Source organism: Erpetoichthys calabaricus, chromosome 13 (genome assembly GCF_900747795.2).
Source record: "Erpetoichthys calabaricus chromosome 13, fErpCal1.3, whole genome shotgun sequence".
Lineage (NCBI taxonomy): Eukaryota > Metazoa > Chordata > Cladistia > Polypteriformes > Polypteridae > Erpetoichthys > Erpetoichthys calabaricus.
The window spans coordinates 125,293,111-125,309,535 of NC_041406.2; the positions used below are offsets into that span (position 1 = coordinate 125,293,111).

The 16,425-nt window shown below is 38.3% G+C and overlaps 1 protein-coding gene across 1 annotated transcript in view; it reads left to right on the forward strand.

Moving 5' to 3' along the window:
* The first annotated feature begins 2,326 nt into the window (after positions 1–2,326).
* The window catches only part of LOC114663868 (CBY1-interacting BAR domain-containing protein 1-like), a 102,140-nt gene continuing 88,041 nt past the window's right edge, over positions 2,327–16,425 (forward strand). The window contains exons 1-3 of the mRNA XM_028817795.1: positions 2,327–2,355; positions 4,268–4,502; positions 16,220–16,288. Coding sequence (XP_028673628.1) covers positions 2,327–2,355; positions 4,268–4,502; positions 16,220–16,288 — 333 coding nt within the window. The remainder of the gene's footprint in view (positions 2,356–4,267; positions 4,503–16,219; positions 16,289–16,425) is intronic.

Sequence of the window (16,425 nt, forward strand, 5' to 3'; positions counted from 1 at the left end):
ACAAATCTTTTAATTCTCACAGATACGCCTCTTCATTGGGAAGAAACACTACTTTTCCCTGATGGCAAAACAAATTAGACGATCTACAATCTCCAACTTAAAGTTTTAATCTGAACAATATATTCAATCTCTTTTTGCTGTTCCGTTATTACACCGAGTGATAATTTTCGTTTGTTTGCACTAATGTGATCTTTTCTTTCATTTTTTTGAGACTTTTGAATTTTAGTACTTTCATTATCTCTAAACTGCTCTGCAGGTGTATCGAACCAAAGTTCTACTTTGTCATCTACTCTTTCTTTTTTATATCCGGCCCCAGGCATGGTTAAATCTCTTGGCACAAAGTCTCGATTCATGGGACGTGAGAGTATCTCTCTGAAAAAGTCACGTCTCGTTCCAGGGTAAAAAGTCTTGTCTCATCCCAGGATTGTTTTATTATAATAGAGAGATGATGAAGGTTACAAAACGTTAGAGACTATGTCCAAAGCAAAAGCTTTCCGCTGTTTATTAATATTACAAACACTACAATGAAATTTTAGATACTGTATGTGCATTTCATTTTTAATAATTGTTAACATTTGTCTTTTTTCTGTACAAGTCAGTGTTAAATGCTGAGATATAATCTATAAACAGGATTCTGGCATAACAGCTTTTATTATTTGAATGTGCTAGGATGGTATGAAGTGTAAGGGATATGCCATCCTCTTTGGACTGGTTGTGATGATGTGTAAGCTTGCGGTGACAATAACCATCTCAAATATTGTATTTAATGTGTTGTAGAACCAGTCTGTCAAAGAACGTCATCATGATTTCCAGTGATGCTGTAGTTATTCAAACAATTCATTTTTGTTTTCTTAAAGACAGAGATAATTGCTGTCCTTTCAATACAGTTGGAGAGCAACATACATATTAAAGATGTCAAAAATCTTTCAGTTAATTGGTTGCTCCAGATTTTTAAAACATCCCCTGAAATTCCATTTGATGCCTTGTGGACAACAACTCATTTTAAAGTCCTTCTTACTTAATTCACTGTACAGAAACAAAGAATGATGAATCATGTGATGCTGTATACAATTTTATTGTCACAATAAAAATAGTCATTAAAATCATTAAGCTGATCTGCAATGGAAAATTAATTTGATATTGGACTAGGTTTTAATTTGTTGTCTGTAAGTACCCCTAATCCCTGTCAAAGTTTGAGAGAATTGTTATAGTTGCTAAATTCTTTTTCTAGTTTGCTCCTGTACTGACATTTAGCTAGTTTGATTACTTTTCTTAGTTTGTATGTTTATTTCATGCACGTTTCCATATCTTCATTTTGAAATGCACTGCTGTGTGCCTTTAGTAAATTCCTGATGTCAGTGGTAATCAATGGTTTAATTTTAGTAAATATGTGGATTGTCATTTCAGGCAAACAGCTGTCCAAACATTTATTGATGAATTACGTTATGGCATCCAGATACTCATTTAGATCTGATGAGGGGTCTCTCATTACCTGATCACCTAATCACCTTAAGCACTAAAATATTTTTTTACAAATACTACATTTTCTAGCATAAATCACATGAAGTAGCACTGTGACTATTCGCTTTAAGAAGACAACAGTAAAACAAAAGAAAATATAACTGAGTTATTGGTAAGAATTCCCCTGTCCAGTGCAGTACACTTCATCTCTGAAGATATAGCACCACACAGTTAATTTTGTTTTTTAACTTAAGTTAAGGTCCAGGTATAAGCAAGCCTAACGTGCTGAAATTGATTGATTATTGTAGCTGCTAATATTGCAGATAGGTATATATTTTTTATTAAATGCAGTAGGATGCAGTTTTTTTCTGAGAATGGTGTGTGGGCAAAGCGTCTTTTTTATTTTGGCAGGTAAATATATTCTAAGTGTTAATTATTCCAGTTCACTTTTGAAAAAGAAATCTATCATCATTTTTTTTTTTTACTTTTGATGCAGCTGTTAGCAGCAGTTTTATGCATGCCTGCATTTATCGTCAGTTTTCAGGCCAGGATGAATTCCATAAGTGGTCAGAGTAGTGACTTAAATGCACAGTTCAGGTGCTTGGTGGTTAAAAAAGACATTTGCTAAAAATAGATTTGTTCAATATTTGTTTTTTGTCTATTAAACTCCTCCATGCAGATATAAAGTTTTTCAATGTATTACATTATATTTTACTTCCAGTTCGAGACTCATGCATTCTGTTGACATTACTTCTGTAAATTTCATTTACCAGGAAACCTTTACTGAAGATTAAATTGTGCTGCTCACAAAGTACAATCCTGAAGCAAGACAGTAACTGCACCTGAAAAGATGAGTAACTGGACCATGACTAATGCATATGATGCCCGTGCTAGGTAACCAATTACATATTATTACCTAATATTTGCAGTACATTCTTTTAACAAATTCAAATACTAATGTGTAAGCAAGGTTGACTGGGGCCATATAGTTGATCACCTGAAGCATTAACATATTTTGCAAAGGACAAAATTCAATATTATAGCATAATACACACCAGATAGCACTGTGACTATTTGCTTTAAGTAGACAATAGTAAATCTAAATAAAACATGACTGACTGCTTGGTTACAACTTTGGCCCCTTGCTGATAGGGTAAGTAAATGAACAGCTTTAATCTAACAAAATGACAGCTTCATACAGTCCACCATAGTTGTAAATTAATCATTTGTGTAATGAAGGCGGCTGGACTCTATTTCCAAGTACATTTCATTGCTAGCAACAATTTGGCAAACTGATTTTTTACACCAGCCAATGTATAAATATTTATATCTAAAACATTATTGAAATATTGTTTTAAATCCAACTCTAAAAAGAACTCATGATTCTAACGTTTATATTGCTACATAAAATGTATTTTTTGTGCCAAATAAAAAAACATGGCAAATCTATAGCTAACATGTAAACAGGCACATGCATGACTTGCTAACAGTTTGGGTTGACCTCTACCAAGACTACCAGGAGTAACCATTACCATGCTTTCCAAAGTCAACCAGATTTTAGGCTTCTGCAGTGATGAAGGCAACAATGCCAAAACATTGAGCCTCTTAACTTCTTATTTCCACTTGGGGATTTACCTTTACCTTCTTCCCTTTGCAGATGCACATAGACACAGCCCCACACTAACTTCACTGCCTACAATACATGTCATAAAATACTGAAAACACAACATTCCTAATATACTCTATGGCTACGTATACAGATGGCAGATAAAACCTAGCAGTTTGTATGTAATAACTGTAAAATAGTAATCCAAAGGAAAGATTAACCATGATTGTTCAATTCTGTAGTTTCAATTCACCACTGGAAAATCAAGTTGGAAAATTAAAAGAACTAATCATTGCAAGCACTTTTTTTATATGTTTAGGTGACCATGTTGTAACCACTGTCTCACTCAAGACTGAGTGAAACAGAACTCCAATCTTGGAACTACATACAGTATCACTTAGTAAAAGTAATGTCTCATCGGAACTGCCAAAACAAACCTAAAGTAAAATTACACTAGCAAATATCAATTATAAGTGAATGCTCAAAGACATGAAAAACTACAAATTCAATGGGCTGACTAAGTCTAAAATTTCAGATATAAATTTTCTGCCAAATGACAGATTTGTAATTTACAGATGGCAGAAAAATGAAAATAAGAAATCTAAGTTAAAACATTGTAATGTCTAAAGCTTTATTGATTTACAGTTGGGATTATGTAGGTTCTCTAAATTATTGTACAGATAGAGGTATGGCATAACAATAAAATGAATGCTAACAAAATATTAACACTTCAGTAATTAATGCTGAATATATAATCACAAAGTAGTATACAGAAAAAAATGTCTCAAATGAGTTTTTCCGGGGGGTCTTTAAACATTTTCAGTGTTTGATTTGGGGATCGTCCATTTACTCTACTTTAGTCTGTAGTAAAACACTTGGAGGTAAGTTTTCAGGTTCTCGTTTTATCAAAAACCAGGAACCTGCTCTTGGGTTTTTTCATCCACTATCAGGGTTTTGTAAGATTAACAACTTTATACTAAGAACTGCTGTTGATGTCTATTTTTTATTTTCATAAGTAGTATCATTTAATAATTTTACACTAATGTACTGTATAATGTTGTATTCTGCTTTTATGCTTCATTTTTATTAAATGTAATTTATAAATGATTTGTGAGAGTGAAAAGTAAGTAATTAACCATGACATTTTTATAGTTTTGAAACTTTTCTAGTCATTTTTAAGGCTTTACATTTTCCATGCAGGGATAATCAAACCAAACAGATCCAAGAAATGGTGACTAATGTGAAGAAGCACTTTGGACAATTATGCCAGTTGTTTGCTGCTTATACACGAAAAACAGCACGGTTGCGTGACAAGGCCGACCTTCTTGTAAAAGAAGTGCATTTTTATGGAGACACGGAGACACCAAATTTGAGAAAAGGGCTGAAACTTTTCGCAGATCAGTTGGCAAAGGTGCAGGACTACCGTCACGCCCAGGTAATCTCACATGTATTTTTGCAACAATTAACATGAAAAATATATTTGTTATATACACTGTCATTTTATCATATCATGGGCCAGTTTCACAAACATCCACCCTCCACCGGTGAGAAAGGACTAACACTGTTGAGAAGAGCTTGTGAGGCTCTTAATTGCTTTGTCAAAATGGGTGACACCTGCGAATATGCATGAGAATTGGTGTAAGCTCTGACTGCCTCAGATGCTTTTGCATGTTGAATCTATATGGTTCTTACCATTTTGGCATGTGGAAAGCTGCTGTTTTACTATCCAACATCTGTTTATTATTTCACAATAAGCCTCAGCAGAGACAAAGGCATGCAATATAAGTGAATGAAAGGCAAGGAAGTGTTTTTAATATATTTACAAAGTGAGTAAGGAGGAGATAGCAAAACATTTTATTTAAAAAATAGGTAATTTACACCCCAACCTAATGCTAAAGTACAAAGAGAATGGCAGTGTGCCTTGCCCCATTTTTTTTTAAATAATATTATGGGTGATACACTATGTTTTTCCTCAGTAGGCCACTCAGTTGCAGTGTTTGCAGTTCCCTGAAAGGCAAAGCACCATTGTATAGAATCACATTTTACAGATCAATTGTTGATTTGAATATATTTGCAATTTTAATTTTGAAATGGTCTTTGTGTTTTAAGGTTGCACATAGATTTACCTTAACAGTGGTGCTTTCTATATTATGATTAGTTATGTGAGGGAGAACAGTGGAAACGAAAAATAAAACACAAACCTTTTTGGTCTGTTAGGCATGTGGTCTTAACAATAAACTACTGAGAGGACTTTCTGCTCATGTTTGTTTCCTGTGCCCCTAACCTGTATCAAACAAACTCATCTTCTTTCTGTATTGTATAACACAACCCTAGTCAGTAAAACTGTGTTAAATAAACAGTGGATTTATTTCAATGAATATACACATCATCTAAGACAGGAACATTGTCGGGAAGTGGCAAAGAACAACACAAGATGCATCAGAGCTTTGCCATCAGTCAGGTGGTGCCCTACAGTATTATCTGAAAATATGTGCAAGCACTGCTGTAGGTAGTCCTTTTTCCCAACACTAACTCATTGCTGGTATCAGGTAATGACTAATCTTTTTACCCACTGCTATCATTTCATTAAAATCACTTGAATCTCTTAACCCTTATTAGTAAGGTATCCCAGGACTCTTTCTCTTTTGTTGATATAGTTTTTTCTTTTTTCTTTTTCTTTTGGTGCTGTTAAAATTTGAGTCTAGAGGCTATGCTTTAGTTTTCCCGTGAATTTCATGCATATTTAATTTACTGCAATTTTCCTAAATTCATATTTCTAATTAGATGACCAGTCCTCTTAAAGGAATTATTTCTGAAGTGTGGTTTTTTCATAGGTGAGAGGTTCTCGCTTTTCACCAATCTTCTTGCAAGCCTTTAAGAAAAAGACAAAAGAGTTTGGTTAGAGACTAGTGAGAAGAATATGAGCTAAACTGTCAATGTTTGTTATCAAGTATCTGGTCCCTTATCTCTTTTTAGCTAATTATCCACATCTTTCCTTACTGTTCCCAAAAATCTTTTAAAACTAAGGGGCTTTGCCCCCTGCTTGCAAACCCCTTGGCCTGCGCTTCGCACCAGCCACTTCGAATCTCTGCCGCTCACGTATGTGGATTTCACTTTCACCAAACAACAAATCTTTTAATTCCCGCAGATACACCTCTTCATTGGGAAGAAACACTACTTTTTCCTGATCGCAAAACGAATTAGACGATCTACAAGTCTCTGACTTAAAGTTTAAATCCAAACAATATATTCAATCTCTTTTCACTGTTCTGTTATTTCACTGAGTAATAATTTCTGTTTGTTTGCACTAATGTGATCTTTACAATCATTTTACACTGTCGAATTTTAGTACTTTCATTATCTCTAAACTGCTCTGCATGTGTATCACGCCAACTTTTTAAAATTCTTTATGATGTTGTACTTTGTCATCTACTCTTTGTCTTTTATTTTTGGCCGCAGGTGTGGTTAAATTTCTTGGCACAAAATCTTGTCTCGCGGGACGTGAAAGTATCTTTCTGAAAAAGTCACGTCTCGTCCCAGGCTAAAAAGTCTCATCTCATCCCAGGATTTTTTTTATTATAATACAGAGATATTTACATAAGCTATGGTTTTTACACACTATATCTCATAACAGGGGAATGCTCTATGCTCTAAATTATGTCCTGTATATTATTTTATGGGGTCAGATGCAGTTAAGTTTCAATATTATTTTATAGCATTGGTGCACAAAGACATGGACATTTTGTTTAAATTTTCACATGGCTATAAAAGTTCTAATGTGAACACACAGCAATAAGGTGTATGTTTTATTGTCAATCCAGGGAGCCTTGGCTCCTGGTAAGCATCTTAATTTAACTACTGGGATTACAAAGTTTGGAATAGTATCATGCGTTTTGTGGGTGGTCCCCCAAGAGGCTTGGCCACTTGCCCATCACTGCACAGAACCCCCCTCAGCCCTATAAAGGTGGGAGTAACCCACATAATGTTAACATTTACCCCAGTGGGGTGGAATTGAAGAGTCGCATAGTTTGGGGGAGGAACGATCTCCTCAGTCTGTCAGTGGAGCAGGACATTGACAGCAGTCTGTCACTGACGCTGCTCCTCTGTCTGGAGATGACACTGTTTAGTGGATGCAGTGGATTCTCCATAATTGATAGGAGCCTGCTGAACGCCCGTCGTTCTGCCACGGATGTCAAATTGTCCAGCTCCATGCCTACAATAGAGCCTGCCATCCTCACCAGTTTGTCCAGGCGTGAGGCGTCCTTCTTCTTTATGCTGCCTCCCCAGCACATCACTGCGTAGAAGAGGGTGCTCGCCACAACCGTGTGATAGAACATCTGCAGCATCTTACTGCAGATGTTGAAGGACGACAGCCTTCTAAGGAAGTATAGTCTGCTCTGTCCTTTCTTACACTGAGCATCAGTATTGGCAGTCCAGTCCAATTTATCATCCAGCTGCACTCCCAGGTATTTATAGGTCTGCACCCTCTGCACACAGTCACCTCTGATGATCACTGGGTCCATGAGGGGCCTGGTCCTCCTAAAATCCACCACCAGCTCTTTGGTTTTGCTGGTGTTCAGGTGTAGGTGGTTTGAGTCGTACCATTTAACAAAGTCCTTGATGAGGTTCCTATACTCCTCCTCCAGCCCACTCCTGATGCAGCCCACGATAGCAGTGTCGTCAGCGAACTTTTGCACATGGCAGGACTCCGTGTTGTATTGGAAGTCAGATGTATATAGGCTGAACAGGACTGGAGAAAGTACAGTCCCCTGTAGCACTCCTGGGCTGCTGACCACAATGTCAGACCTGTAGTTCCCGAGACGCACATACTGAGGTCTGTTTGTAAGATAGTCCACGATCCACGCCACTAGGTATGAATCTACTCCCATCTCTGTCAGCTTGTCCCTAAGGAGCAGAGGTTGGATGGTGTTGAAGGCGCTAGAGAAGTTCACAAACATAATTCTTACAGAACCACTGCCTCTGTCCAAGTGGGAGAGGGATCGGTGTAGCATATAGATGATGGCATCCTCCGCTCCCACCTTCTCCTGGTATGCGAACTGCAGAGGGTCGAGGGCATGGCGTACCTGTGGCCTCAGGTGGTGAAGCAGCAGCTGCTCCGTGGTCTTCATCACATGTGACGTCAGAGCGACAGGCCAGAAGTCGTTCAGCTCACTAGGACGCGATACCTTTAGGACTGGGGTGATACAAGATGTTTTCCAAAGCCTCGGGACTCTCCCCTGTTCCAAGATCAGATTGAAGATGCGCTGTAGAGGACTCCCCAGCTCCAGCGCACAGACCTTCAGCAGTAATTTTCTGTTCTTATTGTGATTATTGGAGTTTTGACCGCTTGCTTTGTTTTTTAATTTCGTTTCTGGATTCTGTATTTTGACTTTGTTTGCTACTGGATTGCTTTATTGTTTAGGCAACTCCTTTTGCCTTTGTGCTCCTCGGAGCAGATTTTTGTCCTACTGGGCATTTTGTGAAGCGTACCGTATTTTTTGCACCATAAGACGCACCTGACCATTAGACGCACCTAGGTTTAGAGGAGGAAAACAAGAAAAAAAATATTCTGAACCAAATGGTGCACTAATATGTTTAATAAAATATAGCAGAATAATATTTCAACCATGTAAATTCAACAGCGGTATTAAGAAACATCATCACTGTCATTAACAAATAAGGAGAGACTTTAAGGTTCAAGCACTTTTCTAGTTTTATGGAAACCCCAAGAACTCCTCATCGCTAGTGTCAGAATTTATTAAGCTCAGTTGCTCACAATCACTTTGCAGCATCACGTACCTATCATCACGCGACATAACCTGTCCAAAGCCACCAGGGGACAAAGCACGTTTGGACCAATGCTCCCTGAAGTTATATCACCAGTCTAGTCCCATCTATATTTGTAATGCCACAAAGCCCTTCATCTCGTGTTTTGTTGTGGGTTTCCAGTTTGAAAAATGAGAATGCGGTGCAAGCACAGCCCTCGATTCAAAAAATTGCTCTGCATACCTGTTTGTCTCGTCTGACAGTAGCTGAAAGGCAGCTTCAGGAAAGAACAGCCTGAAGTAGTCCAGCGGCTGGTAATCTGTCGAGTCCAGAGTCCGACTCAGTGAAAATGCGCAAAAAATCATCTGCTGAGTATTTTGTTTTCTGCACTCGCTTTGCTCCCTCATGAGATGTAGATGCTATCTTGCCTTTGTTTATATTTGTTTACATTTCGCAACTCACGCACACGCAAGGATTAGATGCCGAGTCAATGAGTCTAACATTCCTCCAAGCACAGAGGGAATGCCTGTAACGTAACAGTGAGTTTTGTCGCCCTCTACCCCTGGATGTCGACTTTTGTCAGGTAATACACATCATGGTCTGTGACGCAATATTCGCTCCATAAGACGCACAGACATTTCCAACCTTCTTTTGGGGAAAAAAAAGTGCATCTTATGGTGCGAAAAATACGGTAAGTCTTTTTATTTATAAAGATTCTGTGCTTGCCTTTGTTATTAGTAGGTTTTATGGTTCTTCCCTCTACTGGGAATTTTTGGAGGTTTTTTAAGGACTCTGTACTTGGAAATTCTTAAGAATCATTACACTTAAGCACTGACCAATCACCCTCTAGTAGAGTCTTTGAGAAAACAGATACCTCTGTTTATTTAGCAGGTCTATATTTATGAAAAATGCAAGTGATCTACAATTGTTAAGATTAGTTGATTTTGGGTTCAAGTCTTTTTTTAAATTATTCAAGCAGCCAAAAATAACCAAGTCAATTAATCATTTGTAAAGAAGTAAAGCTGTAAAAACTAAGTACTGGGCAGTCAGCCAGCTCTAATTTATTGACAGACTAGCAAAATACCCGCGCTTCACAGCGGAGAAGTAGTGTGTTAAAGAGGTTATGTAAACATATATATACATATACATATATATACAAATCTACATATACACATATCTACATATTGATATATATACATACATATACACATCCACATATACATATATATACATATACAAATTTACACATCTACATATATATATACATATGTACATATATATACATATCTAAATATATATACACATATATATACATATGCACATATATATATATATAAATATAGACATACATACATACATACATACATACATTGACATATATATATATAGCAAAATACCCGCGCTTCGCAGCGGAGAAGTAGTGTGTTAAAGAGGTTATGTAAACATATATATACATATACAGTAATCCCTCGCTATATCGCGCTTCGCCTTTCGCGGCTTCACTCTATCGTGGATTTTATATGTAAGCATATTTAAATATATATCGCGGATTTTTTGCTGGTTCGCGGATTTCTGCGGACAATGGGTCTTTTAATTTCTGGTACATGCTTCCTCAGTTGGTTTGCCCAGTTGATTTCATACAAGGGATGCTATTGGCAGATGGCTGAGAAGCTACCCAACCAGAGCGCGTATTACGTATTAAATAAAACTCCTCAAATATATTGTAAGCACGGGGCTGTTCGCAACCCTAGAGGATATGGCCGCTCCTCAATAAACGCTGAAAGATTACCTTCACATTGCTCTCTTTCTTGCTGGGCTTGCATATGGCTGATTTGTCAAGCGATATGCTTCCTGCACTGTGCTTCGCATACTTAAAAGATCAAACAGCACGTATTGATTTTTGATTGTTTGCTTTCTCGCTCTGACATTCTCTGAGGGGGTGTGAGCAGGGGGGCTGTTCGCACACCTAGACGATACGGACGCTCGTCTAAAAATGCTTTCACGTTGCTCCCTTCTGTGCAGCTGCTTCGTGAAGCGACATGCTGCACGGTGCTTCGCATACTTAAAAGCTCGAAGGGCACGTATTGATTTTTGATTGTTTGTTTTTATCTCTCTCTCTTTCTCTGCTCCTGACGGAGGTGGTGTGAGCTGCTGCCTTCAACTGCTTTGTGCCGCGGTGCTTCGCATACTTAAAAGCCAAACAGCCCTATTGATTTTTGACTGTTTGCTTTGTTCTCTCTCTCTCTGATGCGCACTCCTTTGAAGAGGAAGATATGTTTGCATTCTTTTAATTGTGAGACGGAACTGTCGTCTCTGTCTTGTCATGGAGCACAGTTTAAACTTTTGAAAAAGAGACAAATGTTTGTTTGCAGTGTTTGAATAAAGTTCCTGTCTCTCTACAACTTCCTGTGTTTCTGTGCAAATCTGTGACCCAAGCATGACAATATAAAAATAGCCATTGTGACAGACGACCGGCTATGGACTCCGGTCGTCACCCCCAGGCCGCTAGGAGGAGCCCTCCGGACAGCATATTTGTGCCCCGAGTTCCAGCAGGGCCTCATGGACTTTGTAGTGTTGTGACACAGCCCTGCTGGATACCTTGGGGGCCGCCAGGAGTCGCTGTAGGAGGGCTAGTGGGCTCTGGCATGCCCTATAACCCGGAAGTGCATCTCAGTCACGTGACGGGAAGAAGCGATGTGCTCCCGGGATGAAGAAAAGGACTGTTTGCCCTGACCCGGAAGGAAAATGGACTTGTGGGTTTGGCTTGGAGCCACTTCCGGGTCAGGGGCTATAAAAGGACTCTGGGAAGCCCAGAACACTGAGCTGAGCTGGGAGGTAGGGTGGCGACGTGTCTGGGAGAGGAGGAGTATTGTTTAGTAGAGAGTATTGTGTTAATGAGTGTGTGGAGGAGAGTGCTTTGTGCACTGTATGACAACAAAATAAATAGTTGTTATATTATCACCTGGTCTGAAGAGTGGTACCTGAGGGTTCGAGAGGTGGACACGAGCCTCTACTGCTACACCATATAAACATATGGTTTCTACTTCGCGGATTTTCACCTTTCGTGGGGGGTTCTGGAACGCAACCCCCGCGATCGAGGAGGGATTACTGTACATATATACATATATACACATATCTACATATACATATATATACATATATATATATATACAGTATATACATATACATATCCACATATATACACACATATATATATATATATACACATATCAACATATATATACACATACATATACACACATACATAAACACACATATATACATCCATCCATCCATCCATACTCTTCATATATACATATATACATACATACATAGTGCGTTGTAACACGGGCTGTGATTGTTACATGGGAGGGAGACGACAAATCACAGCTTCCCGCTCTCTAATCGGGCCTGTGTTTGGTGCATTGACGGATGCCCAGATCCCACAGTATCTCCCCTTAGGAGTGGCGTTTGGCAAGTGTAATTGAATAGCGGTGCTGCAAGTTTAGCTTTACACCTGTTTTTAAGGCTTATTGACTGAAAGGGACTTTCATGAAAAAACTTAGGGCTTTGCTACAGGATACACCCTCCACAAGTTAAGGAAGTAAAAATAAAGGTATATATTTCTGTTTTATTTAAACCTTTTAAGTTTGTATGCGGGCGGCATGGTGGTGCAGTGAAAGGTGCCAGTTAGGAGTTCGCTTCCCTGCGTGGAGTTTGAATGTTCTCCCCATGTCTGTCTGGGTTTCCTCCGGGTACTCCGGTTTCCTCCCACAGTCCAAAGACATGCAGGTTAGGTGCATTGGCGATTCTAAATTGTCCGTGGTGTGTGGGTGTGTGTGGGTGTGTGCGCCCTGCGGTGGGCTGGCACCTTGCCCGGTGTTTGTTTCCTGCCTTGTGCCCTGTGTTGGCAGGGATTGGATCATGTATTTAGGATATAGCGGGTTGGATAATGGATGGATGGACATTTGTATGCATAGCCCTATTTGCCTGTTTTCGTTTTTTTTCTTTCTTCAGTAATATTTCAGCAAACCCGGAGCTTGTCAGTTCAAATCCTGGTACTGACACCACTGTGTGACCCTGAGGAAGTCACTTCACCTGCCTGTGCTGCAAAAAACAAAAGTAATGTAACAAATTGTACCTCAGATGTTGCAAGTTGCTGGAATAAAGGCATAAGTAAAATAGATAAATATGTATTATACACATAGGAAGTATTAATTTATTTTCAGTTAAGTCATCTGCAGCAAACCTTTATAAATGAGGGTTTCTCCTGTTTCTTCTTCATTGAGGTTTTCTCTTGGAGAGCTTTTTTCATTTCATTGAAAATTAAAGCAGCAGCTGCCAAAATATGTAGCTTTCTTATTAATTTTTCAACATTGTGTAAAATAACTTTATAAAGTAACATAAAAGGTTTAAAATACTGGTTATCCTTTTACACTAAAATATTACTAAAGAGATACAAAAAAAGTAAAATGCGTATGTTCTTTTTCTTTAAGGAGATTAAATATTACTGAAGAAAGAAAAAAAAAACTTAAACAGCCAAATGGGGCTATGCATACGAACTTAAAAGGTTTAAATAAAACAGAAATATATAATTTTATTTTTACTTCCTTAACTTGTGGAGGGTGTATCCTGTAGCAAAGCCCTAACTTTTTTCGTGAAAGCCCGTTTCAGTCAATAAATCTTAAAAACAGGTGTAAAGATATTGACAATAAGCTACACAAACCCACCAAGACATGGAATCGTTTAAATCAAGTATCATTACATCTTCCTTTCTTAAAGAGAAGTAAGGCAGTACTTATAAGCTTACATATATATATATATATATATATATATATATATATATATATATATATATATATATATATATATATATATATATACAGTGGTGTGAAAAACTATTTGCCCCCTTCCTGATTTCTTATTCTTTTGCATGTTTGTCACACAAAATGTTTCTGATCATCAAACACATTTAACCATTAGTCAAATATAACACAAGTAAACACAAAATGCAGTTTTTAAATGATGGTGTTTATTATTTAGGGAGAAAAAAAATCCAAACCTACATGGCCCTGTGTGAAAAAGTAATTGCCCCCTTGTTAAAAAATAACCTAACTGTGGTGTATCACACCTGAGTTCAATTTCCGTAGCCACCCCCAGGCCTGATTACTGCCACACCTGTTTCAATCAAGAAATCACTTAAATAGGAGCTGCCTGACACAGAGAAGTAGACCAAAATCACCTCAAAAGCTAGACATTATGCCAAGATCCAAAGAAATTCAGGAACAAATGAGAACAGAATAATTGAGATCTATCAGTCTGGTAAAGGTTATAAAGCCATTTCTAAAGCTTTGGGACTCCAGCGAACCACAGTGAGAGCCATTATCCACAAATGGCAAAAACATGGAACAGTAGTGAACCTTCCCAGGAGTGGCCGGCCGACCAAAATTACCCCAAGAGCGCAGAGATGACTCATCCGAGAAGTCACAAAAGACCCCAGGACAACGTCTAAAGAACTGCAGGCCTCACTTGCCTCAATTAAGGTCAGTGTTCACGACTCCACCATAAGAAAGAGACTGGGCAAAAACGGCCTGCATGGCAGATTTCCAAGACGCAAACCACTGTTAAGCAAAAAGAACATTAGGGCTCGTCTCAATTTTGCTAAGAAACATCTCAATGATTGCCAAGACTTTTGGGAAAATACCTTGTGGACTGATGAGTCAAAAGTTGAACTTTTTGGAAGGCAAATGTCCCGTTACATCTGGTGTAAAAGGAACACAGCATTTCAGAAAAAGAACATCATACCAACAGTAAAATATGGTGGTGGTAGTGTGATGGTCTGGGGTTGTTTTGCTGCTTCAGGACCTGGAAGGCTTGCTGTGATAGATGGAACCATGAATTCTACTGTCTACCAAAAAATCCTGAAGGAGAATGTCCGGCCATCTGTTCGTCAACTCAAGCTGAAGCGATCTTGGGTGCTGCAACAGGACAATGACCCAAAACACACCAGCAAATCTACCTCTGAATGGCTGAAGAAAAACAAAATGAAGACTTTGGAGTGGCCTAGTCAAAGTCCTGACCTGAATCCAATTGAGATGCTATGGCATGACCTTAAAAAGGCGGTTCATGCTAGAAAACCCTCAAATAAAGCTGAATTACAACAATTTTGCAAAGATGAGTGGGCCAAAATTCCTCCAGAGCGCTGTCAAAGACTCATTGCAAGTTATCGCAAACGCTTGATTGCAGTGATTGCTGCTAAGGGTGGCCCAACCAGTTATTAGGTTCAGGGGGCAATTACTTTTTCACACAGGGCCATGTAGGTTTGGATTTTTTTTTCTCCCTAAATAATAAAAACCACCATTTACAAACTGCATTTTGTGTTTACTTGTGTTATATTTGACTAATGGTTAAATGTGTTTGATGATCAGAAACATTTTGTGTGACAAACATGCAAAAGAATAAGAAATCAGGAAGGGGGCAAATAGTTTTTCACACCACTGTATGTTGTATGCAGTATGGGACTCCTGAAATGCAGGTGTCAGTGTCTCAGTGTTTCAGGAGGCAGACTGGTCTAACAGCCAGTGAAAGTCTGGAGCATCATGTTTGCATATGTATGAGGCTGATTAACATAGTCCATGTATGGTTGTGTCAGGTTGGCAACTGAGTGAAGTTTGAGGCATGTTCATTTACAAACATTTGCAAGATGATTGTCAGTTAAAAAGGGTTAATTGCGTAGAAATGTGCATAAAGCAAGTTTTATAAGTTTTTCTTTTTTTTGGGGGGATACGCATTTTAGTATTTTTTGGTGTATGTACAGTATATTTTCATGCTCAAATCCATGCAAAGTTTTATAATTGAGACCAAGGTCTCTCAGCAGAATCCATGCTGTTTGTTTTAACGAGATGACATACTTCCCTTCCTCCTTGCCAGAGACCACCACTTAACAGACCAAAGAGAAACTGCCTGCTCACTTACTCTTGACAAGACAACATGGTCCAAACTTTTCTCAGTTCTGATAATGTAAAACCCCTATTATCAATAAGCTGTTCAATCCTCTTGCAAACCCCTTAGTATTATTCTCACCCTTGAGGTCACTGTTAACTAGCCTAGCCTTTGCAACTTCAAATTCATATTCATGTCTTGTGGTGTCCTTTTTCTCATGCTGAGAAGGTGCTCTCTCAGTGAAATGGTGATGTTTATGTATGTTTTGGGCCGGTGCCTCTCTGGTGCCTCAAGCAACATCTGTCATCTAATCAATACTTTACACATTTAACAAATGGTCTCTAAATAAAATATCCATTTGGATATTTATAATAAATATGAAATAGCTTACTGTTTTTGAGAATATCTCCCCCTAATTCACAATTATCATGTACTTGCTTTTAGGTTGAGAGACTTGAAGCTAAAGTGGTAGAACCTTTGAAATCTTATGGGACTATTTTGAGGTTCAATCGAGTAAGTACATATTTTATATGTATCATTCAACTTTTAGGGCTACTGATGATTACATGTTGTTTGTTGCCTAGCAGTGTCATCACTACGGCTGTGCACACTTAAGAAATGTGTTTTGTGTTTTATTACTTACATGCTTA